The sequence below is a fragment of the Lipotes vexillifer genome, unplaced genomic scaffold, assembly GCF_000442215.2.
Source record: "Lipotes vexillifer unplaced genomic scaffold, Lipotes_vexillifer_v1.1 scaffold557, whole genome shotgun sequence".
Classification (NCBI taxonomy): Eukaryota; Metazoa; Chordata; class Mammalia; order Artiodactyla; family Lipotidae; genus Lipotes; species Lipotes vexillifer.
In genome coordinates, this window is record NW_006789913.1 from 577,111 (window position 1) to 603,876 (window position 26,766).

Below are 26,766 nucleotides of genomic sequence, written 5' to 3' on the forward strand. Positions count from 1 at the left end.
GCAGGAATGATCATCCCCACTTTCCAGACAAGGAGGCTGAGGCTTGGATAGGGGAAATAACCTTACCCAGTGTGACACCACCTGAGGGACCATGCTGGGCCTCAGACCTAGCCTCCTAAAATCCTAGCCTGGATTCTCTCTGGTGTTAGGGCCCCAAGTAAAACTGAGGCTAGGACGGATAAAGTGGAAACAAGAACTGCCCACTCGTGTCTGCAGCTCCTAAAACTGCCAGCACGGGCTCTCATATAAGGTAGGTGCTCAACAAAAGTAATTCAATTAACCCAAGAAGGCATGAAGAATAGGAGCAGAAGTGGGACAGGAATAGGGAAGAGGAGGACAAAGGTGACGGAGGGGTCTGAGTTGAAATGACTCAGCGATGAGGTAGATGCAGCGACAGAGAAGCAAAGTTGACCCAAGAAGTGCCTCGTTATAGCCAAGAGGATAGGTGGGGTGGAAGGGAAGAAAGGAATAGAGGACTCAGGGTGACACCAGCTGTGAGGAAGTGACGGCCAAGGGCAGGACAGAGTGGCCCGGACCCACTTTTGGGAGGGTGGGGGCTGACCTAATGGGGCTGGGCCCCCAGGGTGGCAGGTGCACACGGACTTCCTCCCTACAGCTTGAGTACATTGCCCTGGAGTCGCTGAGCCAGGACTACTGCTGGGCATGTGCCGGAACCAGAGCAAGGTCACCGTGGTACTCGATGACTTGGGCGAGGACAGCAAGACTGAGCCCGAGGCCGAGGGTCTGGACCAGGCCTTTGAGGAAAGCATCCGCAACCTGGCGAGGCTGTGACTGGCCATCACCTACAACCAGAAGTGGGTCAGCTGGGCCCTACCCACCCCCTCCTCCCCGGCCCTGCCCTGACCCCTTGCCCTGCCACCTCTACGTAGTCCCCGCTCCAACCCTAAGCAAGTCCTTTCACTGCCCTCAGGACCCCTCTTAGATCTTCATTCTGAGCACTCTCCTATCTAGGCCCTTGATCCTGTGGGTCTCCCACCTGCCCTTCTTACCTTCAGTCTAAGTCCCTAACCTCTCCCCAGCCCTTGGAAGTCCCATTACCCACCCAGACCCCACCTTCAGAACAGACTTCTGGGTCTTACCCTCAGCTCAGCCTCTGGCCTGCTGAGTAGGTTTGGTGTGGTCTTTTTCTGTTGTTAGACTTCAGTATCTCACTCTATTCAGCAAGATTAGTCTACATCTCTCAGGGCTTAAGGGTCAAGTGATTACATGGCTCCCCATTGTACTAGACGCCTGCCCCCTAAGCCTAAGACATGCTCTCCTTCTAGCCTACCCCCCCTTACTGCTCCCTCTCACCTACCCTAGATATCCTAGCCCACCAGGAGCTTAGCCAAAAACCTTCCTTCACAATGGCTCCCTAAGACACCAGAGCCCACTTTCCCTGCTCCTCCCTCCTCAAGACCATGCAGGCTGGTGCCTCACATCTCTAAGAAGACAAGGAATCCTGCGGGTTCTGGGACTGGGAACCCAGTTGCACCCACCACTGCCTGACTTAGATTCAGGAATGCAGGATCTGGAGAGTCCAGGAGAATCTTTGAATTCAACTTCTTCATATACTAGGAAACCAAGTCCCAAAGAGGGGTGGGGTCTGCCCAAGGTCACCTGGCAAGTGGGTTGCCTCTCTTCTGAGCTGGCTGGCCTGGGAAGAAATAAAAACATGGTTCAACCTCTATGGCAGGGAAGTCAGTGCACCCAACTGGCTCCCCTTCCTCCTCCCTGGCTGGTGGCCAACCCCTCTCCTTACTCCCATCTCTGCTTAGTTTGTAGCACCCCCCATCTGCCAGCAGGTTCTGTCCTCCAGAACCTGGGGGGACAGACAGACAGGTTCTGTCCCCCCAGGTGTGGGAGCCTGGCTGGCTGGCGTGGGAGCACCAGTATCTGGAAGCTCTTTGGTCGCCTTCCTCATCATCCTCACCATGCCCCTCCTCTGCCTTGGCCACTGGCTGGCGCCCAAGTCCCGGGTACTAAGAATAGAAGTAATGATAACTGTCATTTATTGAGCACTTGCTTTATGCCAGGCCCTGGGCAGAATGCTCTTTTGTCCCCAGTAAATAGCAGAGTCAGGATTGAAACTGAGGTCTCTCTGCCTCCGAAGCCTGAGTCGTATATACAGCCCTATAATCTCCTAAAGAGACTCTGCCCCAACCTACAGATTCTTTGGGAGCCCTTGTGGACCCAGATATTTCTATTCCTTCACCCAACAAATATTTCCTTGATACCCTACTACGAACCAGGCATCGTGCCTGGTGCTGGGGATATAATAAAGAGGAAGCCAGGTACCTGTAAGTCAAGTGAGGAATAGGCTGAGTAGTGCTCCAGGAAGCAGGAACAGCATGTCCATCAACGGCCCAGGGAGGGAGAATGCAAACTATTAGAGACTGAGAGGAACTCTGTGTAGCTAAAGCATAAGTGCAAATGGCGAGTGGTAGGAAGTAAGCAGGGGCCCGGGTCCCACAGAGCCTTATGCAATGATGGGAGCCACTGGAAAACTGTCATGAGTTGAGAGATCCTATTAGTTTTGTGTTTTAGAAAGCTGTCTCTCCTAGTGGTGTAAAGGATGGATTGGGGGAGGGGTGGGAGTTAGGGAGACTGTCAGAGTGTATGAGAGAGAGGATGCAGAGATGCCTTTAAGCTTCCTGGTCTGGGTGGCCGGGACGTTTTCTAAGATGGAGAAACAGGAGGAAGAGGAGAAGGAACAAGTTTGGGATCAAAAGTGATGAATTTATTTTTAACATGGTTGTGATTGAAGAGCCTGTGGGACCCCCCCAGGGAAAGTTACTTTATCTCTGTGATCCTCAGTTCCTTAGCTAAAAAATGGGAATAACGATACCCACCTCATACGGTTGTGAAGGAAAAAATAGATACAAAAGGGGAAGGCCTAATATACAGTACATTCTTCATGAATATCTGAATAAGCGAGGGAATGAGAGGAGGAGACGTGGGGGCTGAGCATCCCGGAAGTTATCCAGGGTGGGGAGAGATTTGAACAGGACTCTGAGAGCCCTGCTCTCCTTCCTTCCCCCAAGCTGGGCCGCCTGATGAAGATCCCGGTGCTGAAGTTCCTGCTGCACTCGGCCTCCTATCTGTGGTTCCGCATCTTCCTGCTGGGAGAGTCCCTGGTCATGGAGACACAGCTGAGTACCTTCCGAGGCCGCAGCCACAGTGGCTGGGAGACTTCACTACACATGGTTTGGGTTGCAGGTACATGTGTGGGGCCTTTTATTTGTGGCAGACCCCCTTGGGGGCCCCCTCACTTTTCTTCACAGTAAGCACCCCCATGGAGGGGGGCTGCCCCTGTAGATGCTCCCTGAACACATAACCAGACCCCTCCAGGCTCTGGTCCACCAAGGGTTTCCTCTTCACCTCTAATCAGGGGACCTAGCCCTGTGATAGACCCCCTGAGCAAGGACCCGATTCTTACCCTACCCTGGCACCAGTTGCTACCCATTCTGGATGTTCATATCCTCTCACAAATAAGACACTGGTCCACTGTGTCCGGTGGGAGATTACCTTGGTGTAATGGTAGCCAGCAAGTACACCACCAGGCAATCTATCCCGAAGGTCATGGAACAGAAAGGCTCACAGACCAAATTAAGATGCTTGAATCGTACAGTTTATTAAACCCATAAATGGTGTACTTATGATGGTGGTGTTTCGAGGACCAGAGTTGAGGTTTGAGCAGAGGATACAACAGCCGGAAGCAGCCTGGCCCCAACACTTGATTGGTAGGAGAAACACAGGGGCAAGTATGTCTGACCACAGCTGTAGCTTACTAATCATCCTGGTGAACAGCTGTGACTTTTCTTTGCAATTTTTGGGCAGAAGACATGTGAGGCCAGAATGGGTATCACCAGTGGGGAGCTGATTTAAGATCTGATGAACCCTAAGGGCCTCATCTGCCTTGTGTATATTCAGCATATTATTAATATTTAGTGTCTACCCTAAATATTCTACATATGTTCACACACATATGCTCTACTTGCTTTATTTGTCCAACATGTCACCCAGATAACTAACTTATATATGCTTAATGCATAAGTTCCAGCCATTCCATTGGTGTTCTTTGCTTCTATAGCAGAATTGAGTATTCTCAAACAATTCAGCAAATGCAGTTGACAGTAACCTCCAGGGCTCTACTGAGCATTTGGCTGGTCAGATCAGCAGCTGGACTGGGGGTCCCTTCCTCATCTGTCTTCCCTTTACTTATCTCTAGCTTAGTTAGCAAACTCCTAAGACACCAGTAGACTAAGTCTGCTACTCTACCCTGTACCAAGCCAGTCAGTAAGGCCTGAAAGACTATTTGGCCAAGAAACTCTGGGGAAGAAAACAAGAGCCATGCAAGAGGAAAAGTTTCTCATCCAGTTGTTTACTAAACATTATTGACCTGTATTGGGTGCAGATGAAACCAATACAGTTCCTGCCCACGGGGGAAGAAGTCTTAAGAAACAACACTCCTTGTTTCTTCATGCAATAAACACTTGCTGCTGCCCTACGGTGAGTGAAGCCCTGAGAACACACAGATAAACTAAATAGGGTTCCTTCTATGCATCCAACTTAGATAAATAAGCATCCACACCCTGCTGCCGTGGGAATGGATGCAGTTCTCACCTCACCCCGCACTGCTTGTCTCCAGGCCCGCGCACGTTCTCTTTCCCCACAGCCCTCTCCCCGCCCGTGCTGCCCCTTCACCTGGCCGACTCCTACTCCTCCGTCAGGTCTCAGCTCAGTCGTCACTTTCTGGGAGAAGTGAAGCTTTCCCTGGTCCCCAAATCAGGGTGAGGATCTGTTCCTAAACATTCTCACAACAGCCTCTGTTCCCCTCCTTTCCACCTTAATAGTTACCACACTTGCTTGTAACGACTTGGCTACTTGCCCGCCTCCCTCACTAGATTATGAACCTGGGGAGGCCAGGGACTGTATCTGTCTTATTCACCACAGGATCCCACTGGCACATGGTAGGAGCTTAATCAGTTTTTATTCAATAGTAACTACTGGGCCTTGTTCTGGGCACCAGGGACAAGGAAGTGAATAGGCCATGGTCCCTGCCCTTGAGGGGTTCAAAGTTCAGGGGAGGGGACGGGGGGCGGGGGCGGACCCAGGAAGAGATATCCTGCAGTGCCCCACAGCGATGGTATCACAGAGGTCTGAAGAGAGCTGTGAGAACTCACTCCCCTGGTTAGGGAAGGCTTCACAGAGGAGGTAAGATTTGTCCTGGGCCACAAAGGTGAGCCTGCCTTCAAAAGGGTGTGGAAGGGCTTTCTAGGTGGACAGAACTATGAGTAAAAAAGCACGTGCTTGTATCCAGGGAACGGAGAAGGGTATGACATGGCAGGGTCACCTGGCTAATGGGGTCCAGCTCCCGAGACCCTCCATCGCCAGGTCAGGCCCCGGGCCCTGGGCTGATAATGAGCAGGTTGATAATTTGGAGCCCCTTCAAATCAATATTCTTTAAATAGTTGTCCAATATATATTTGGTGGAAGGAAGGAGGAAGTAGATTTCGATCATTCCCTCCCAATAACCAGCTTCTCAAGGTGTTACTTTCTGAGTTTATCAGCCAACTGGGATCAGTGGCACAGGCTCCGTGGCAGCTGAGTCTGCATCAGCCAGAAGTTCTTTTTATTTTCACATAAGATCTCCGTACTTAAGCAGACTAAACGTCTACATTTTATCCATTTCACGCCTTTCACATCTTAGTTCTCCCACCCCATGGATAGTTTCCCCCCACCAACCATACCTGCAACCCAGCTCTGACCTGGACGGAGGAGGTGCCTCACCCTGCCCTGGCTCCCTACCACCTCCTTCAGGCTTCCTGTGGTTTGAGTGTGAGGAAGTGTGGATCGAGGGCCTGGACTGGTGGGACATCCTGGACACGGTCGTCTTGTCCCAGGCGCCTTCGTGCTCCTGGCCGGGCTGGCCCACAGGTGCTGCCGGGATGCCCCGGACAGGGCTGCCTGCCGCTACTTCACCTCGGCTGGTGAGTGCCTCCCAGCCCAGCCCTGAGTCCCCCAGCCCCCTCCCTTGCTTGGTTCTCGGCCTCAGCCCCCCAGCCCCGTTCCACCTGCACAGAGCGGAGTGAGTGGCGCACGGAAGACCACGAGTTCCTGGCTGAGGTGCTATTTGCCTCACCCGCCTGGCCTACATCCTGCCGGCCCATGAGCCGCTGGGCACCCTGCGGATTTCCATTGGCAGGATGATCGACGACATGATCCGGTGCGTACTGCCCCTGCTCAGAGCATCCTCCCCTCCGATGGACCCCACTTGGCCTCCTTCTGAAGCTCCCAGCTCTAGTTAGCACAGGGATTCTTATCCTGGGTGGCTCGTACAGGCTCCAGAGACCTCGGAAACCCTGAAACTAAAGGCAAACTTTCGGATGTAAATGTAAAGGTACATTTCTCTGCAGAGAGGGTCTGTAACTTTCATCTAATTCTCAAAGAGGCCCATGACTCCAAAGATCAGGAACCACCAACAGCAGAAAGAGCCCTTGGCTGGCATTCCAGTCCCAGTTCCTTTGTTGTCTCCATGGCCCTCTCTGGGGCTCAGTTTTCCCATCTTTGTGGTGAGGCACTGGACTCAGGGGTCCCTTTGAATGGTTTCCACTGTACAACTGCTCTTGGAACTCATGGAATTATCTGGTCTTCCTGGTAATTATCATCTAATCATTTACAGCCTACCTGGCCTTTCACCCTAATCAGAGCCCATTTTTCGTGCCTGCTTCCCTGGGAAAACCCTGCCTGAGGTGGGACAGGCGTGGGTGCCCTTGATGGGAAAAGCCCTGGTTACATCTGTGAACATCTTCAGCTCAGCTCAGCTTGGAGAACTTGCCATCCCACCCCTGAGACTCTCCTAGCCTTCCGTGTTGCCAGCCAACTCAACTCACATGGGGCTTTAACTCCACTGGTGATAAACCCTGTCCAGTAGGACTCTGTGACTCTCCCTCATCCTTATACCACATCTCAGCATCTCGGTCCCTCCCTGGGAACCTGACCCATCCCCAGCTTTGACTGTTTCAACCCAGAATCCTTTATTCTGGAGGGAGAGCTTCTGCTTCAGCACCCTTTAAATCCCTTCTCATTTCCCACCCCTTAATTTCTCTCTTCTTAATAATAACCACACTGGATCCTTGCCAAGTAGAGGCTGAGACTGGGAGCCATCACTCCCATCTCTCTTCCCAGAGCCTGACTTCTCCCAGGGAAGAGACCTGCTCTGACCCTCCCCCATCCCACCCCCTGCCAGGTTCATGTTCATGCTCACGATTTTCCTGACCGCCTTCCTCCACGGCCTCAGCAACATCTACGTGCCTTACCAGGAGACAGAGCAGCTGGGCAAGTACTCAGGGGCAGAGTCAGGATGGGCAGGTGGGATTCTGGGACCGTGAACTTGGAGCTTAGTAATCACCTCTTCCTTGTGATCAGATTCAACTTAAGCAATTTTGGCAAGAACGCAACCTAATTGATGATGTGTACTTTCCATCATATCACATCAGGAGGCTCACAATGTCAGTTTAGCCCATTGGTGAGGCCCATTGGTCTAGCAAACCTCTCCATTGAAAAGGAGATACACTTGTGGTAATGAAGAGAGATGTTGAGACTGTGTGACTAGACCACTTTCTTGCAACTTTGCTCTGAGTGGCTTTATCATCCACAGATGATTTTTGTTTAATTAATTAATTAATTTTTGCCTGCGTTGGGTCTTCATTGTGGCGCGCAGGCTTCTCATTGCACTGGCTTCTCTTGTTGCAGGGCTCAGGCTCTAGGCGCGTGGGCTTCAGTAGTTGTGGCTTGCAGGCTCTGTAGTTGTGGCGCACAGGCTTAGCTGCTCTGCGGCATGTGGGATCTTCCTGGACCAGGAATCGAACCCACGTGCCCTGCACTGGCAGACAGACTCTTAACCACTGCGCAACCAGGGAAGTCCCTTTACAGATGATTTTTACCTGCATCAGTTATTATAACAGTGACTTCAAGATGCTGATTTTCTATTGCTGTCATTCCCCGTACATTTCTTTGCTGGCATTCTGCCATAAAGAAGTGCTTCCTTCTCCACTCTTTTTGAATATCACTGGATTCAAAGATTCAAAGATTTGGGTTCAAAGATTTTTAAAAAATATAATAATCCATTACAGTTATTATTCTTTTTTTGTTAATTAATTAATTAATTTGTTTTTATATTTGGCTGTGTTGGGTCTTCGTTGCTGTGCGCGGACTTTCCCCAGTTGCGGTGACTGGGGGCTACTCTTCGTTGCAGTGTGCGGACCTTTCATTGTCATGGCTTCTCTTGTTGCAGAGCACGTGCTCTAGGCGTGCGGGCTTCAGTAGTTGTGACATGCGGGCTCAGTAGTTGTGGCTCGCAGGCTCAGTAGTTGTGGCTCGCGGGCTGTAGAGCGCAGGCTCAGTAGTTGTGGCGCATGGGCTTAGTTGCTCTGCGGCATGTGGGATCTTCCCAGGTCAGGGTTCGAACCCGTGTCCCCTGCGTTGGCAGGCGGATTCTTAACCACTGTGCCACCAGGGAAGCCCCATTATTCTTTTTGATACTCAATTCTCCCTAAATATGGCCAATAACTAATTCCTTGTTCATTCACTCACTCATTCATTGTTCACTCATTCATTCATTCATTCACTCACTTTTTAAATTCATTCACTTTCTTAGTCATTCATTCATTGCTGTTTGAGTTCACACCCGTTTATGACCCCTTCTTTGTAGTAGGTCCTGTCCCTGGCACTGGAAGCATAGACAGAAGTGAACCAGACTCAGTCTCCTGGAGAAGATAGCCACGTGCACAAATAAGCTCAGTTTGAGATGATGAGTGCTGTGAGGAAGGAGGGCTTATGCTGAGGGTAACCAGAAGGGAAAGCCCCTTCCTCTGTCTTGATGATCAGGGAACACTTCATAGAGAAGGGAACTCTGGACTCCACCTATAAAGGTTGTAAACTTCAGAGAAGGTACAGAGCATTCTGGGCAGAAGGGGGCACATACCAAGGCAAGGAGGTATGTTTGGAGAATAGCAAGACTTCCTCCATGGTTGGTGCATGGAGGGGATTTTGAGAGGGGAGGCTGGAGATGGTAGAAGGGCCAGGTCACGGAGCTCATGGAGGTCCTGCTGAGAAGCCTGGCTTGCCCAGCGGACCAGGGAGCTCCGGATGGCCTCCCAAGCAATTGTTCAATCGTGAATTCTTCCTGAGTGCAACTACATGATGGTTTTATTGTTGAACCTGAAGGACCCATGGTTGGGCCTGTGGATGTTGGTCAAGTCTTTCTCATGGTTCCAAAGTAAATGGAGGCTTTATTCAGACCAATCCTCTTACCAAGAATCCTTGTTCCCATCCTGGCTTCAAGATGTTGAGGAAGTCTGCTGACACAGTTGAAATCATGAATCTTAGTGCCAGGGACAGGAACTAGTCCTTCCAGCCTGCTTCATGGGTCCTGGTGTCATTCCACGGCAGCACAGGCAGGCTAAGCCCCCCTGCTCATTTATGGGAGACAGCCAATTAAGTCAAAAGTATTTTTGCTAAAAACCTCAGGTACGTTGCATGGTGGGCATTTGGACTGAGAGTAGTTAGGAGCATTTAAAGTTTGACAAGCAGAAGTACAGCACATCAGATCAGCATTTAGAAAGAACACCTTCAGTGCAGTGTGGAGGATGGAAGGACGAGAGAGGGACTGGGGCCAGAGACCCGCTGTGGAGACTGTGTAGTCATCTAGGCTTGAACTGAAGCAGCATGGGTGGCTGCTTCTGTGGTCCAACCACCATCCTCTCTCACCCAGACCATGGCAACAGCTTCTTGACTGGTCTCCGTGCCCCCACTCTCTCATCTGCTTCTCTTCCACTCTCCTCACAGCAGCCAGTGTGATCTTATCAAAAGTAATTCAGGGGTCACCCCTCTGCTTAGAATTCTTCATAGCTTCCTAAGGCTCCTAGGCCATAGTGAGGATCTTTGTTTTTATCCTGCAGGGCCCTGCATGACCTGGTTGGTCCCTGCTTCCCTCTCACGAGCTTCTCTCTCCTTTGCCCTCTGAGACAAGCTATGCTGGCCGTCTCTCAGTTCCTCAAATGCCCCCCAGACTCCCCTACCTTGGGCACGCTTCACATCTCCTTCCCTTCCCCCTGGTTGATTCCCTCAACCTTCAGAGCTCAGCTTGAATGTTTTTCGAGGAAGTTTTCCCCAGCTCCCAGACTAGGCCATAACATCCTGTGCTGCTGCTTTGTAGCGCTTGCCACAATTTAGGGATGTTTGTAGAGTTGGTGTCTGTCTCACCCCCGCTCCCCACCCAGAACATAACGTCCTTGAAGACACGGACTGTGCTTGTCTTGTTCACGGCTGTATCCTTAGCACCTGTTCCTGGCACTGCTATACACTCAGTAAATTCTGGCGGGAGATCAGAAATGACAAGTGGTCCAATGGGCTTCGTGGAAGCACAGCGCCTTCGCCTGGGTCCTGAGGGCGAGGAGGAGTGGGTCTGGGTGGCACTCTGGCTCATCTCCCACCCCTCACATCCTACTCTTCAGCCCCCCATGCCAGTTTCAACGAGACCTTCCAGTTTCTGTTCTGGACCATGTTTGGCACGGAGGAGCACATGACATGGCCCAGTTTCTGGTGCCGGAACTGGTGGGCCGGGCCCTCTACGGTATCTTTACCATCGTCCTGGTCATTGCGCTGCTCAACATGCTCATTGCCATGATCACCAGCTCCTTCCAGGAGACTGAGATGCATGAACTAAGGGTGGCTCAGGCCAGAGGGAAGAAGAGAGAAAGGAATGGAGAGGAATAGCATGCAAGGAGTGGAGGCATTTGGGTTCCGGCTCTGCCTCCACTACTGCCTTGTTTTGTGACTGGGGACAAGTTTTCCTCTCTAGCCTCACTTTCCTCATCTGTAGATTGAGGGTCTTAATGATGTTATTATTTTCTCCAGATACAAGTCTAGTGCTCTTTCCACCTTATGGTGGGGAGGAAGGATGTGTTGTGGAAAAGTAGGTGGGAACGTGAGAAGGGAGGGGGAAGGAGATGGATGGGTTAGGGTTTGTGGCTGGAGAATAGTCTGGATGGAACTGGATGTCAGAAGTATGAAAGGTGGTGGGGAGGAAGAGGGGAAGGGGGTTACAGGCAGGGGAAATGTGGGTGATAGGTGGAGGTGCAGGTAAGAATGGGGAGAAGAAAGAGGTTGGAGGAGAAGGGACATGAGGGCTGGGGGGAAATGGGGCAGACTGAGTGGGCAGGAGGGCTAGGCACCAAAGTGGTCCTTGCAGAGCCCCTGCCTCCTGGCCCCCAGGACGCTGCTGACGTGGAGTGGAAGTTTGCTTGCTCCAAGCTCTACCTGTCCTACTTCCGAGAGGGCCTGAGGCTGCCCGTGCCCTTCAGCATCCTGCCCTCCCCCAAGGCTACCTTCTACCTTCTCAGGTGATGACCTCAGAGCTCTCACTCCCAACCCCCCAGCACTCAGCACCCCTATCCCAGCTCCTGCCCCATTAGCCTAGACCCTGTCCTCTAACTAACCCCCTCCCTCCATCTCAATTTCTCAGGAGAGTTTTCCTCTTCATTTGCTGTTGCTGCTCCTGCTGCAAAACCAAGAAGCCAGACTCTCCCCCAATCCCCACCTTTGTGAGTACCTCCTCTGCCTGCTGTGGGTCTTCAGCTGTATTGCCTATACCGTCCATTTGTCTGAACACCCCTGGCTTGTCTGTCTTTCCTTGTATGTTTCCCAGAAAGCCTGCTCCCAATTCCTGCTCTCTCATATGGCTTGCCTTTCCCTCTTCCTGGCTTTGGCCATTTCCTAAATTTCCAATCCTGTGTCACCCAGCTCGAACAGAAGTTCATGCCACCCTCCTCCCAAGCCACCAATACCCCATAAGCTTTAGGCAAAACTTTTTGCCCTAAACTGGGTCAAGATATCGTTGAACGTTTTTCAGAGTAACGTGTTAAGAAGCCAAGGGGAGAATGCCCCACAAACTGGAAATTAGAAGGTGGCTGAGGCCTGAGAGAGGAGGGCAGGCCTCCAAGGCACTAACTTACCTCTCATTATCTGCTCCCTAACTCAGTCTGGCTTGGCATGGGACCCCCCTGCTAATTCAGATAGCATTACTGCCAGGTCTGTAGGGGGTCCTATCTGTTCCCCTTAAAACATGTAAACCTGAGGGTCTCTCTAAGACAGGTCCTCCAGGTCAGCTCTGCGAGGCCACAGGCCAACTCTGAAGCTCTGAGGCCCCTGGATCCCCAGGTGAGGAAGGCCTTCCCTTATCTGATTGGTCAACAGTTTGTTTAACAAACACTTATTAAAGCACACCAATTCTGGAAATAAAGATATGCAGGACGGTGGTCCTTTGAGGTGCTGACAGTCTAGAGCATCAGAAGGAAATGGACTATAATTGTGCATGATGACAAACCTATGATAGAAAGAAGCACAGGGGGCTATTGGAGCAGGGACGAGAGGCCCCAGACCCAGCCTCAGGAGTCAGGGAGCTTCCCGGAGACCTTGAGGGCAGAGTAGAATCCTGAAGGATAAACAGGAGGTTGATGGGCAGGTACGGTGGAGAAGGGAGTTCTAGGCACAGGAAACAGCACGTGCAAAAGCATGGAGAAAACATGACATTTACAAGAAACTAAATGCCAGAGGTTCCCAGTTCCCACCATCCTGGCTCCAGGCTATCCTGCATGGTACCTCTTACACCCTAATGGATCTCAAACTCCACATTCTGGAACTATCACCCTTTCACCCTGACCACTTCCCAGCCCTGTCCAGGTTGCCAGGTGATGCATATTTGCAGACCCCATGTCAGGGCTGCTTCCCCTCTAGGGTGCAACTCAGCATCTTCACCTGAAGTTGTATTCAGTTCTCTGGGCCTGTGCTGGGAGTCACTGAGTCCTGATGGATCCCACTATACCAGCCAGCAGGGGGTCTCCCCCACCCTCCACTGAACCCCCAATGAGGTTCCACCCCTCCTCCAGCTGCCCCCCACCTCACTAGCCTGCTCTTTGGTGACCCCATCAGGTGTCTCCTCCCACCTACCCTGCACCTTAGGAAACGGCTTTTCCAAAGCTCTTATTCCTTATTTTATACAAGAAACATGCTTTATATACTCTGCAGCTGAAAAGACCCATCATTCTCTCTCATGCTTCTGCTGTAGCATCTCTGTCAATCCTGTCTCTCCTTTTAAAATATTTAAGAAAAGCCTTTGCTTTTTTACATTATAAAAGTAAATAGGCTAGGGACTTCCCTGGTGGTCCAGTGGTTAAGACTCTGCACTTCCACTGCAGAGGACGTGCGTTTGATCCCTGGCCAGGGAAGTAAGATCCCACAGGCCATGCGGTGAGGCCAAAAAATAGAGAGAAAAAAAAAAAAAAAAAAAAAAAAAGTAAATAGGCTAACCATAAAATATTTAGAGAGCTAAATAAATACAGATAAATAAAAATCATTATTTCCTAAGCATTTAGAGATCCTCTACTCCATGCCAGGGAAGTACCAGCCTAGCAAGCAGGCGTTATCACCATCTCCATTTTAAATCTGGAGACCTTCAGCCTGAAGAAGTTGAGTAGCTTGCTCGAGGCACACAGCGGCGAAGTGGCCTAGCTGGCATCTGAGCCTGTCTTCTGAGTCCAGCACTTTGCCTACTTCACCTCTGCTCTCTCTCTCCTTTATCTGCCCCAGGTGCCCGACTTGCCCTCCTGGTACTGTGCTGAGGCCTAAAACTGGACCCAGAACTAGTCATTCTAATTTGCATGATGATTTCCATCTCATATGCATGAGCTGGTCCAAGGAGATGCCTCCCCACATCCCCTAGTCTCCCCTCTGCGGAATTTGAAGGACAGGGTTAACCTGCACTAACTCAACTCAAGAAAACCAAGGTTGGGTTGGTGGCAGGAGAGAGCTCAACTCTGCCTTGCTCAGCATTTCTCTCCACCCACACTCTGCTTCTCCTCCTAACCCTCACCCACCTCCCACCCTGGTTCTCTTGCACTCAGCTATTCCACCCCTTCTGGCCTCCATCCAGACTACCTTCCAGGTCTGCATGAGGGTCTAGATGTGTGGCCTTCAGGGATAGAAAAGTCTGCACAGACTTTGCCTCCGTCTTTATTGCCTGGAGGAGGATGCAGTGGCTAAAGAAAAGCTGGGGGGGAAGACTCTTCTCGCCCTCCCGTCTTCCCATCCCAGGCCAATCCTGGGGCAGGGGCAGGGCCTGGGGAGGGAGAGCGTGGATCCTACTGGCTTCATGTCATCGAGGCTCTGGTACAGCGCTACGTAGAGACTGCGTGGCGGGAGTTTGAGGAGACCCATCGGAAAGGTTAGTTGCTCCCCTCCAGGCCTTCCCCATTCCTGTCCCTTGCTCAGCTGGAACACCCAGCCTCACACCCCTCCAACCAGCCTGCAGTTCTCTATGTGGCCCCCCTCCGACCCACCCTTGGAAGCCAAAACCTGCCCAGATCGTGTGGGCCCTTGCACTCAATTACCCTCGTACCTGTTTAGACATTTATTACGCTCACTTGATTTAATCCTTCATTCCCGCCTTCATTCTTGTGTTCATTTATTCTCTCATTCACTCCCTTTCCCATTCACTCATTCACCCCCTTTCCCATTCACTCATTCACCTTATTCATCATTCATTCATTCACTCATTCAACCAGGGTTCATTGCTACGTCCCCTTTGTTCCCAGCAGGGACACATAGAAAGCTTTCAGTCTGCTGAGGAAGAGAAACCATCTCGCTAGGCAGAAAGTGCTTAGAAAAAGAGACACAAATTGCAGTGGGAGCCCAAAGAAGAGAAAGAGTCTATCATTTTGAGAGGCTCCTGGGAAGGTAGAAGGATAGAGTACCAGAAGCTGGAGAAAGAGGAGGTGGAATGAGAACTGGGCTCTGAGGGTGGGTATGAGCTGGACAGGTGTAGATGGGGAAGAAGGCAGAGGGGGCGGATGTACAAATCTCTACCCATTAGAAAATTTCCCATCCTTATGACTCCTGACCCCTTCTCTGGCCCATAAGACTTTCCTTCTTGGTATCTTCTAAACTCACCACCACCCCAGCCCTGCTGATTCATCTGCGCCTGACTCAGCCTGCCCACCTGACCCACATGCCATAAGCCAGTCCCTCACTTCCTCCAGTTCTCCTGCCTAGGACCCCCGGCATAAATGTCCCCTGGGGTTGTGCTAAGGGTAGAAGTGGTCCAGGGCAGGCTCATCTTCTGAGTGATCTCCCCGTCACTACTGCCACGCCCCACCCCTCCCCAAGACCTGGGCAACAGATTGACAGAGCTGACCAAGACAGTATCTCAACTGCAAAGCGAGATAGCCGGTGTGCAGCGGACTCTGGTGGAGGGAAGGCTGCGCCGGCCACCAGACGGTGCCAGCATCCTCTGTTGCTCCATCACCCGAGTGTGCGACAGCTTCCAGAACCTGGGGCCTCCCATCCCTGAGAACCCAGAGCTGACAGTGCCAGGGATTGTGGGGACCCAGGTGTCTTCAGAAACTGGGCTTCAGGACACAGGCAGGGCCAGGACTCCAGCATCTGGAGAGTCTGGCCCCTCCTCCCCAGCTCACGTGCTAGGGCACAGGGAGCAAGAATCAGAGGGGGCTGGGGACGTGCCCCAGGAGGAAGACCTGGGAACCAAGGAGGGGTCCTAATGCAGTGGGAGGGTCCCATCTTCTGGTGCTGAGTAGAACACCCTAGATGGGTGAGGGTGGGGCTCAGTAGGAGCCCGTGCTGCTTTCCTTGCCTCAATAAAGCCTCTGTTCTGGATGTCAGATGCCTCCAGAGTGTGTGAGAATCTCTGTCTCTTGATGTTTTGAGATCCTCAAGCCCAAAATGAACCCTTGTGGGAGCAGGGCAGAGAGAAATGGCTTGCTCTGGGGTCCCAGATATCTGGGGCTTAGGATCCTACTTTGAGTTCCTTCAGATGTTTGGTGGAAAGGGTTCTGGACTAAGAGGTAAGGGTCCTGGTTTCAGCACTACCTCTCTGACCTTCAGCAAGTTGCTTCCTTCCTTGGCTCTGCATTCCTCATCTGACAAATGGCCTAGGAAGCCATCTGTCCCCCTTCCTGCCTTCAGGGCTGTTGTGAGGAACCTCTGTCATTAAAGCGTCTGGGTTTGCAGGTTACAGTGTGTGACAAGGGTCTGCACTGAGACCACGTCTAAAAGTGATCAAAACGTCATTCTTTTTAGTCCCTCAGTCCCTGAGTCCCATATGGCCAGAGCAGGGCAGATGGTCTAGTCTCATGGAACAAACCAATCATGAAATTTGAGGTCACTGCACTGCAACACTGTTTAATCTAGTGACTGTCACAGTACTACCCTTGCTTGTCCCCTGGAGTCCCTACCACGTAGCAGGGATCCCTCCACCCTACCATGGCCTCAGATCCACCAACATCCTGGCCAGGGAGATGGCTGCTAGGTCTGGGTCCGAAACCATGTTCTGGCTTCTCCAGGCTCTTCAAAGCCTCCCATCTTCATATGGATGTCATCATTTCCCAGGACTCCTACGTGGCAGGCACTGAACTTTCAGAGCCCAGCTCCTAAGAGCTGGAACCCCTAAGAGGCCAAGGGCAGGGCCTTCCAGGAGAGCAGAGAGAAGGCCCCCTTGGAGAGTGAGTCGGCCTGTCCTCCTGCTGGAGAGAGAGGAAAAGGTGGTGAAGGGTCAGCAGGGCCAGGGGGAGTCAAAGCAGCTGAGGGAGGGGCAGGAGGGTGACTCACTTGGCACAGACTCACATCTCGGTCTCTTCTTCGCTGCAACAGACAGCACAGTGAGGCCTCCATGCAGACAGACCCTCACACCCCAAACTTCCCTTCTCACCAGGCCCTGGCACAGCCATTCCCAATCTCAATCTAGCTTTCCCTTGTGCTAAATACAAACTTCTGACTTCCTTTCCTCCTTCTTCTTCCAGGAAATCTTCCCAGATCGCCTCTTCATCCCTGCTACCATCCTGGCCCCACTCTGTCCCTGCCTCAGCACTTGGGAATAGCGCATGTGTTATGCTATTACACCTCCTGAGATCTGAAGCAGAACTCCTGTCACTTTCCTCTGCTTATTGCCCTCCTTAACCAGGTTCTTTTGGTCTTTTAGACTGTATAGCAGAAGGAAACTTTCAAGGACCTTTATAGAATCATCTGAGAATATTCACAGATCCAGAAAACACTTATAGGGCCTTCTCTGAGCTGGCAAAACCTGAGTCACAGAGAAAAATAACTCCAGCTAACTTCTAGCCCTCACCTTCCCCATTAATCACATGGGTCTCCTGAAGGCCCCGGGGACTGAAATAAACCAGGGACATCCTGCCAGTCCTGCTTCCCTCATGCATGGCTCACCACCCAGATAAGCGCAGTTAAAGTGGCTGCACATCTGATTATTGCTGGAGAGAGTCACCAGGTTCCGGGCTCCATCCTGGGAGAAACTGGTGACCAAGAAGACTTCATGCGGGGGGATCAGCACCTCACGCTCCTTGGGAAAGACAGACAGGGCCTGGATCGGGGCCCCAAAGCAAGTCCTTAGAGAGAAGAAGGTGGCATTACCAAATCTGCGGGCCACTGCCTCATCCAGGGAGCTGGAGGTAAACTGGCCCAAGCGGACAGAGACCCCCAGCTCCTTGGGCTCAAATCGAATGGCGCCCACGCCTCGGAACACCACCTGCCCAGGTTCCCTGCTGCAGTCCCTACTGCCCCGCAGCAGCTGCAGGGCCCGGGTCAGGTAGAAATGCAGGGCCTTGAAGGGGAAGTGCTGCATGTAGAACTCCCTGGAGTCACCGCCTGTCCGCACAGCCTGGTTCAGCTCCCGGTATAAAGGGTTGGATGAGTTGGTGTAGACCGTGACGGCGATTCCGTGCTGGGTTTTGAAGCCAGGAGGCAGGCTGAGCCCTGGACACCTTTGCTCCCAGGCCTTCTGGGCTGTCTCCCAGGACTCCCGCAGCCTGGAATGGTTAGCCATCTCCTCCGCTAGCAGATGGACTGCCTTCTCCTCCATCTCCTCCGAGCAGCCCACATAGGCATCATCGAAGGTGTTTGGAGCCAGGCTCAGGTTCTGGATGGAAACATTCTGGGCCTATAGAGGTAAGGAAGAGAGGGGCCTCACAGGAAAGGGTGTAAGTTCAGGGTATTGGGCAGAGGTCCTGGTGGCAGATCAGTTCAGAAACACAGAATCTCTTTTCTATGCCCAAATATCTGGGGTGTGAAATTTGGCAAGAGCTCAAGGGCTTAAATAACAGGCACTGGAGCCAGACAGACATGGGTTCAAATCCTGGCTTCACCATCTATGGGCTATGAGATCTTGGGCGAGTCTCTTAATTTTTCTGGACCTCAGGTGTTCCACCTATAAATTGAGGATACTTCCAACCTCACAGGGTTATTGTAAGGATAGCATATAGATCCTCACTTGTGTACTAACTAAGAGGGGTCATTTATCATTAGAGAGGTTCCTGCACTCAGTGGGGCGTGGAGCTGGAAGACTTCCAAGCACCGTTCTGGCTCTAAGGCTCAGTATGCAGATGACATACAAATGTACGGCCAGTCTCCAATTACCTGACCCCATCCCCATCCTCAGGCTCTTTCCCCCTCACACAGGTGCTAGACACCAAAGCAAGTCACTGGCAGCTCTGAGGCTCTGAGTCCTCTCCTGCTTGAGAAGCCCTCATCCTCAAACCTGGGGGTGGGGATTGGGAGGAGGTCAAGCCCTGGTGTGCGAGGGGATGCGGGAGGGCAGTACACAGGTAGCCCAAAGGAGTTTGTTAGGCTGGGCCTGTGGTGGGAGATGGGAAGTGACAGGAGAAAGATGCAGGCAATCCCAAGGGAGGACCATAGAAGGAAGGAGGATCACAGCAGGACCAGTGGGTGGAGGTCGGGTTCTGGGAGATGGAATGGGAAGTTGGAGCTCCCTATAGGGATGGAGGTTTCTGAGAGGAAGAGGATTAAGAGGAATGGCATCATAGAGAAGCGTCCCTGGGAAGGCTCTTTGAGGAGTCAGGCCCCGGGTCCACCCCAACTGTTTCCTTTGTGGCAGCAAATGGTTCCCCCCAGTTACCTGCCAGGGGGCATAAATGCGGATGCCGCTGAGGGTGTGGATGCCAAGGCAGCTAAGGGCGATCAACAGAGCCACCAACATCATTCCTCTGGGAGACTTGGAGAGTGAGATCCCGCTGAGGGTGGGACCAGCGACGGTGGAGTCTTGGCTTCGGTGGGCTGGGGGACAGAAAGTTGGAGGGTTTCTTCTACGGTGTGAGGGGTCCCTGGTCTAGGACTTGGCCCGGCGGGGCGCGGGCGGTGCCCAGAGCAGCCCTAAGTGTGTGGGCGGGGCTTGGATTTTATCCTCCACCCACCCCACCCCCCACCCCCCGCCTCCACCCCAGCACAACCCCAGTCTCAGCTCCCCCACTTCCCAGCTGCCCGGGTGCTCAGCGCCTTCTGTTCGGGAATGCTAAAGGGAGAGCGGTAATTTGGCTCCGCTTGGACAAGGGAGGGGCCGGGGGGCCGGGGACCCACCTGGAGGTGGCGGAGGCGGAGAGCGGGAAGGGGCACTGAAGGTTCCTGGCGGCGGGGACTGAAATCTGCGGGGGCGCCGCGCTGCCCCCTGTCCCCGGAGTCCCGCGGATCAACGAAGTCCCGCGGCTAATTATAGCCCCACTGGCGGTAACCCGACACCTCTCTTCCCCAACGACAAACACTGGGGTTCGGGGGGCGGGGCTGAGGGCCGTACTTAACTCTCCTTCCCAAGGGACTGCGAGGTCTTTCTCCAGGACCCTTTTCTCCGAGTAAAACCAGTGCTAGAGGAGGGGAATTACGAGACATGGTCTCTCCCTCGGGCGGCCCCTGACTGCCACGGCCCGGGCTCCAGACAACTAGGCCGAAGAGACCAAGAGGGTCCAGCCAGCCGAGAGGTCACCACTTGCGCACTCGTTCATTTGCATACAATTTGCATATGGCGAACACGTGGGTCACGTGTGGTCCAGCATCTTAGCGGCCCCCACCCCACTCCCTTCTCTTTATGCCCCTTCCCTTCAGCAAGCCTGGCCCAGATGCAGAGCTCTCTCTCACAACCTCAGGGTCCAGCCCCGCCCCTCCCTAGACCCTCTCTCCCCTGGCCTCGCAGACTCCGGTGACCCCATGCTTATCAACACTAGCCTTTCCCCCTCACCTCCCTGGGCTTGCCTATAAATAACCTGGCTCTGAGTCTTAGATGCCCACTGGGAGGTAATGGGAGAAGGGGCCAGCTGAGGAATCAGCAGCTCTGGGAAGAGCTTTCTGGCAGCCTGAACCTCCGGTATCATGGCTTTGTCTTCTCTCTACCCTCTGGCTTTGGGGAATTGCTTCTCCCACTCCGAGACCTGGAACCCCAAGAAAGACCCCAAGAGATGGAGCCAAACCTAGTCATTGAACAGGGGTCTTGAGTGAAGCAGAAAGTCCTCCAAGATCACATGGCCAAGGAGTGCTAGAGTTGGGACCCAGGCTTTTGGGGAATCTCGCCTTGCACCTTAGGTGAGTCTGCATGCTCACATGAAAGGAAAAATAAGGAGATACTCCCTGAGGCCAGGGGTGCTGAATGCTGGACCAAACCCAGTGGGGAGGCAGTTGTTCTGGCCTGGCTCCTTGATTTCCCTCTGGCTTCAGGGGTTCCCTTTTCATGGGACGTGCTGTGGCCCAGAGCAGACCGGGCAGAGGCTAGTCCAGAAATAGATGGGGGAGTGTCACATTTCTGAGCAGCTGTGTGGGAGAGGTACAAGGGGTGGGGGACTGACGGTATAAAAGAGAAATCTGCCCTTCCCCTCCCCTGGTGGCCATCGCTGGAGACCAATACCAGCTTCCTCATCCCGGAGAAAGTCTAGGTAAGGGGCACACCACCTGTTCCTGGGCACTGGGCATGAAAAGTGGTTTTTTTAAAGGGGGAATTTGAGGTATTAATGGTAGAGTCACAGGAATCATTAGGAAGTGTTTCAGGGAACTTTATATCTTAGTCTGTTCAGACCGCTATAACAAAATACCACAGACTGGGTAACTTATCAACAACAAACAAATATTTCTCATAGTTCTGGAGGCTGAAAGTCTGAGATCAGCGTGCCAGCCTGGTCGGATGAGGGCCCTTTTCCTGATTCATAGCCAGTACCTTCCCACTGTGTTCTCAAATGGTAGAAGGTGCTAGGGAAGTCCGGGGGTGTCTTTTATAAGAACAGCAATCCCAGTCATGAGGGTTCATGAACTAATGAACTAAGTATCTCCCAAAGCCCCCCCCCACTTCTAATACCATCACATCAGGCATTAGGGTTTCAACATATGAATTTTGGGGAGACACAAATATTCAGACCATTGCACCTCTGATGGAGAGGTTTGGGATACCTAGGGAGGCTTGAGGCCATTGGGAAATTTGGGGATTTCTGGGGAGGGATTTGGAGTCACATCCCCAGTAGGGAATGTTCATCAAGGGTCTGGATGAGGGGAAACTGACGAGAAGTGCCCTGAGCAGGATGAGAGGAAGGACAGAAGGGCAGCTGGGATAGGAAAAGGAGTTGCCCAGTGCCTCCACTTCCTGGCCTCCCAGGCCCTCCCCACCACTTTGGCCTCCACACCATTCCCTGCAAAACTGGTCACTAAGTCACCAATGCACCTGTTCTGCAGTGCTCTACATTGTTGGCTGCACCCAGAAAGCCTCTCAGACTTGCAGCAAACATTCCAGGAGGGCTCACTTGTGCCTGGCCTTGGGCTGAGCTCTGGGGACACAGAATGGGTCATACCTGGTCCCTGCCCTTAGGGGATTCACAGGCCAGGGGGGAGGCAGACATTGAAGGGCAGCACAGTACGATTAGGACAGTGACAGGGGAAAGCACAGGATGATTTAGGAAGCCAGAGGAGTCAGAGGGCTTCCTGGAGGAGGTGGCTCCTGAGCGAAGCCTTGAAGAGTGGGTTGGAGAAGGGCATCCCCAGCACATGGAGGGAAGCAGCAGCGCCTCACCTGGAACTTTGCTCTGTACTGTAGAAGTCAAGCAGGGGTGGTGGGGCACGAGGCTGAAGAGGTTATGGCGGGCAAGGTCACAGAGCAGTTCAAATGCCAGTGCCTGGAGGTTGGACTCTGTCCTGAGGGTAAGGAGATAAGTTTTGTTTTGATCTCTTGCTTTTTTTTTTTTTTTCCTTTCTGGATGTCTTCTCATCCCTTGACTCATAATTGTCATCTCTGCATTTTGAGATATTTCTTCCAGTCAGGTTTGCCACAGAGGGTTTTCAAGCAGGTAAGGAACATGACCAGCTGTGCTTTAGAAACATTGTTCTCCCTACTCCGTGGAGCAGCAGCAGTGTGGATTAGCAGGGGTGACAGCCGAGGTAGGGAGATCAGGGAGAAGGCAGGGGCTGACCTGAGCCATGGCAGGGCATGTGGGGATGGGGAAAGGGAAGGAGCATCGAGGTTGGACCCATACTGTGCCCAGCACTAGTTGGCAACTAATTTAGTGTTTGATGAATGGCTGAATGAATGGAAACCCAAGTAACCATCTTGGGTGACTGGATGAATAATAAGGATGGTAGATTACGCGAGACTCTTCTGTTGGCAAGTTCACGGGAACCACCCTGAGCTGGATGAAGCCCAAAGAGGAATTAATCACAAGGATCCCAGGGTATCTAACGGGACCCAAAGGCCAGAAGTGAAGAGTCCCTAGAAACCCAAGGAAGTGTCTTGCTCTGCCTGTGCCTTGGCTTCAAGCTGCTCTCTTTTTTCCTCAACCCTCCCTGCCTCCTTCCCTGGGGACCTTATCTCTTCCCTGACCTCAATACACCTATGACTCTCAAATGTCTTTTATTGTCTATTCTGCTCCATCTTGGAGTCTGCCCCTAGAGAGTCCACATGGGCCAAACTGAACTCACCAGTTCCCCTCCTAACCTGATCATTTATTCAATACATTTTTTTTATTGAGCACCTACTATGTGCTGGGATGAGCTTTTAAAGCTTCCTCTGCTTCTCCTCTGTATTTCCAGCCCCGAGCATGGGAACCAGAGTTGTGAGCCTTGATTTCCCCTGTCTCATCCCCTAAATCCCATCAGACACCAAGTCTAGTAAATTCTACCTAGTAATGCTGGGTCCACCTTCACTGCCAATACCTTAGTCTAGCCACATGATTCAATGTCTGACTTCACAGTTCTCCTGCCCTATCACGAGCCTCTGGTACCTTTTATTGCTGTGTTTCTGCAGGGCAGAGACGGGGACAGAAACAGGATAGTGGAGAGGCAGTGACAGACATAGTTTGCCTCGTGTTTTCACTGCATGACCATTTTGCTGTGTGCCACAAAATCTCAGTGGCATGCAAACATTTATTCTCATACTCCTGGGTCTTCACGTTGACTGTAGATTGGCTAAAGTGAGCTTGGATGGGCAGCTCTGCTTCAGGCTGCCAGTCTGCCTCAGCTGGGCACCTCCCTGTTGTGGGCTGGGCCCAGGTCTGCTCCACTGGGTCCAGGCTGAAGGAACAGTTCTGGGCCATGTTCTGATGGTTTCTGACCCAAAGAGAAGATCTTCTCTCTTGGTTTGGGTTCCCCCAAAAGCCGACCCCGAGACAAGGATTGGGTGTAGTCAGCCTATTTGAAAGGTGATCCCAGGAAGTACCAGTGAAGGAGTGGCAAAGTGAGTTGAAGAAGGCAGAAAAGCTCCCCAAAAATTGTGCGACCACTGTGGTCAACTATGTCCCATCGGGGACCCTCTGTGGAATAGAGAATCTGACTACCCTCATTGGGTGACAGCTGTCCTTGGGAACATGAAATCTCCTGCACTTTGGGGTTGCCCTGAGCAAGCTCCCAGGGTGATGGAGAAAGCCTTGGACACAGAAATATATAGAACACTAAGGGTGGCAAGCTGTCAGACGCTTGAGGACTATCCATTGCACCTGTGTTGAACTTGAAGATGAGCTGAGGGGATACGGGTTGGGGAATCAAGTGTCGGGCACACTCTCTTTTACACAGCACCCATCTATCAGATCTCAGGAAAGACTCTGAGTGGTCTTGCTTGGGTTATGTGTCCATCCATGAGCCAATCACAATGACCAGGGCATTAGAGCACCAGTTTGGGGTCATGTATTCCCCTCATGGGGGTACAGAGTGAGGAAAGCCCCACTTGAACCCATGGACTAATTTCTCCACAAAGAGAAGATCTATTATAGAAGCTCAGGCTTTTCTGGTGGATCCCAAGAGACCACAAGAGTTCAAGTCGTTTTTTGCTGCTGAATTCTCTGCCCATTAGCATTCTACCCTGGAATTAGGGAGCGGTATCTCAGGTTTACACCCCACTGTGATGCCATTTTTTTTTCTTCTTCTTTGCGGTACGCGGGCCTCTCACTGTTGCGGCCTCTCCCGTTGCGGAGCACAGGCTCCGGACGCACGGGCTCAGAGGCCATGGCTCACGGACCCAGCCGCTCCACGCGTGTGGGATCTTCCCAGACCGGGGCACGAACCCGTGTCCCCTGCATCGGCAGGCCGACTCTCAACCACCGCGCCACCAGGGAAGCCCTGTGATGCCATTTTAAATTCTACCTGCTCCGAATCTCCTCTGGTCAGACCCTCACTTAAACCCACTCCTTGTACAAATGTGTTTCCATCAGGCTCTTTGGGTTCTTGTAACATGCTACTTGAAATTCCTCACTCCTACTCCATCTCCACCTAAAAAGAGCTTAAAGAAGCAGGGATGTGGGTTTTGTTGTTTCTGTTCATAATTTTATCCTCAGTGCCTGACACATTACAGATGCTCAAGAATTTTCTGAATAAATGAGTAAGCAGGTTTTGAGGGAGGGAAGATAAGTTCAGTTTGGGACATGTTGAATTTGATAAACTCTGCTGGCTGCTAACTCCATTGCTCAGAGAAACTCACACCTCAATTTAAACTGTATACTGGCAATCAGAGGATCTTAGATTTGGAGACTCAAAATTATAGCCACATAACATCCCAGCATCTTAGGGTCACTGAACTATCAAAACTTAGGCCCCACCAGAAGCCAGAGGAGATTCGGGAGCAAGGATGCTTAACCTGAGTGAGACTGGGGCAGATGCATAACCACCCTAAAATTTGTGTAACGTCTGTGTGAAGGCGCATATATCCATTTTCTGAGGAGCAGTTTCAGCTTTCATCAGACTTCCAAAGATAAAAAACCACTAACTGTATTACGGTCTGTATAAAAGAAGGAAAAGAGAAATACCTGAGAAGTTGCTGGTATGCGTCTAGAGTATCTCTGGAAGGATATACAGGAAATGGGAACATCGGTTAGCTCTGGGGAGAGCAGGTTGGGGCTGGGGGATCAGTGAGAGAAAGACGTTTCACTGCATGCTTCGTGGACTATAAATTTTGAATAATGAAAATGTACTACCTTTTATTAAGTTAAAACTTAAAAAAATTAAAGTTATGGGGATTTCCTGGCAATCCAGTGGTTAGGACTCCAGCTTTCACTGCCGAGGGCCCAGGTTCGATCCCAGGCTGGGGAACTGAGATGCCACTTGCCACGCATCGCAGCCAAAAAAAAAAAAAAAAAAATTACAATTATGATTGATCCTGTTAAGTGACCAGAGACGTAAATTAAAAACTAGATACCATTTGTACCACCAGTTAAATGAAAATTAAGAGAGATTAATAATGCCCAGTGTTGGCAAAGACATGGAGAAAAGGGCACTTTTGTCCATTGTTGGTGGGAGGGTGAAGTGGGACCTTTTGGATGGCAACCTGGCAGTGGTGCAGTGGCTATCTAAATGAATACTACTCAGATCCTTTAAATATCATCTTCCTGATATCTTTCCTATAAAAATATGCAGACAAGAGGACAAAGATTTATATACATGGATGTTCACTGCAATATCATGTGTAATAACCAAAAATTAGGGAAAAAACCCTAAGTGTCCCTCAATAAGGAAATGGTTAAATAAATTATGGATTAACTATATATGAAATTCCATGCTGCCATCATAATGAACAAGGTAGATATGCATGTGTGACATGGAAGGAAGTCCATGGTACATTGTTACCTGGGAAAAGGTTGTAGAACACGTATGTGTAAGCACACTTCCTTTTTCTTTTTGAAAATAGTGACAATAAAAACCCCCAAAACAGGCTGTATACAGAAAACTATGTGTGTATGTATATTTAAATATATTACTTGTGTGTGCATCGGAAAAGGTCTTGAAGGGTACCATTACCACGAAAACAGCAGGCACGGGTAACAGTGAGAAGGGGGACATGGAGGGAAAGCAAGAAAAGGGGGACTTGGGCTTTGTGATTCATTCATACACAATAAGCATGCATTACTTGGTAATAAAATTAAAAAAGCAGCAGCACCAACTTAGAAACTGTCTGTTCCAATCTTGACCCAAAGCTGGGACACCTTCTTGGAGCCACTTTGGGCCCTCAGCGTGCCCACCCAGAGGATGCAGGAGGCTTCCCTAGGGGAAGCAGTACCCTCTGTACTCTCTCCCACCCAGCCCCTCTTCCCGCACCACCTGGGGCTTCCTGCCTGGCATCAGCTGAGGGCTTAGGGTGAGGGTTCAGTTGGCAGCAGGATTGCAGGGACAGAGGAGGACCCTCTGGATCCCCAAGCCCTGCTCTAAGCCTGACCCTGGAGTCCTGCTGTGGCCCCACCAGCTGACCACTCCTGGATCTGCCCTGTTCCAGCCTCATGTCCCCCTGAGGGGAAGCCTGGACCTCTCACTGTGGCAGTCAAGCTCCTTCAGGACTGGCCCCAGGCTTTCCAACACTGCAACTGCCACACTAGCCAGAACGCCTTGCACTCTTTACATCCCAAGTCCCTACCTCTAATACCATTGCTCTTCCCATTCCTG

At 51.6% G+C, this 26,766-nt stretch overlaps 2 protein-coding genes across 2 annotated transcripts in view; one reads left to right on the forward strand and one right to left on the reverse strand.

Moving 5' to 3' along the window:
- The window catches only part of LOC103087662 (short transient receptor potential channel 2 homolog), a 19,996-nt gene extending 4,376 nt beyond the window's left edge, over nucleotides 1–15,620 (forward strand). Inside the window, 17 exon segments of the mRNA XM_082931272.1 lie at nucleotides 617–653; nucleotides 656–819; nucleotides 1,779–1,824; nucleotides 1,857–1,909; nucleotides 1,911–1,979; nucleotides 3,045–3,219; nucleotides 5,824–5,901; nucleotides 5,904–5,993; nucleotides 6,086–6,139; nucleotides 6,142–6,229; nucleotides 7,253–7,345; nucleotides 10,534–10,586; nucleotides 10,589–10,734; nucleotides 11,281–11,408; nucleotides 11,531–11,609; nucleotides 14,158–14,287; nucleotides 15,229–15,620. Coding sequence (XP_082787398.1) covers nucleotides 617–653; nucleotides 656–819; nucleotides 1,779–1,824; nucleotides 1,857–1,909; nucleotides 1,911–1,979; nucleotides 3,045–3,219; nucleotides 5,824–5,901; nucleotides 5,904–5,993; nucleotides 6,086–6,139; nucleotides 6,142–6,229; nucleotides 7,253–7,345; nucleotides 10,534–10,586; nucleotides 10,589–10,734; nucleotides 11,281–11,408; nucleotides 11,531–11,609; nucleotides 14,158–14,287; nucleotides 15,229–15,620 — 1,875 coding nt within the window.
- Nucleotides 15,621–16,494: 874 nt separating this feature from the next.
- On the reverse strand, nucleotides 16,495–19,087 carry ART5 (ADP-ribosyltransferase 5). Its single transcript, XM_007463031.1, is given in 4 exon segments — nucleotides 16,495–16,601; nucleotides 16,687–16,719; nucleotides 17,299–18,022; nucleotides 19,004–19,087. Coding segments are annotated over 4 exon segments (948 nt in total).
- Between the last annotated feature and the right edge of the window lie 7,679 nt (nucleotides 19,088–26,766).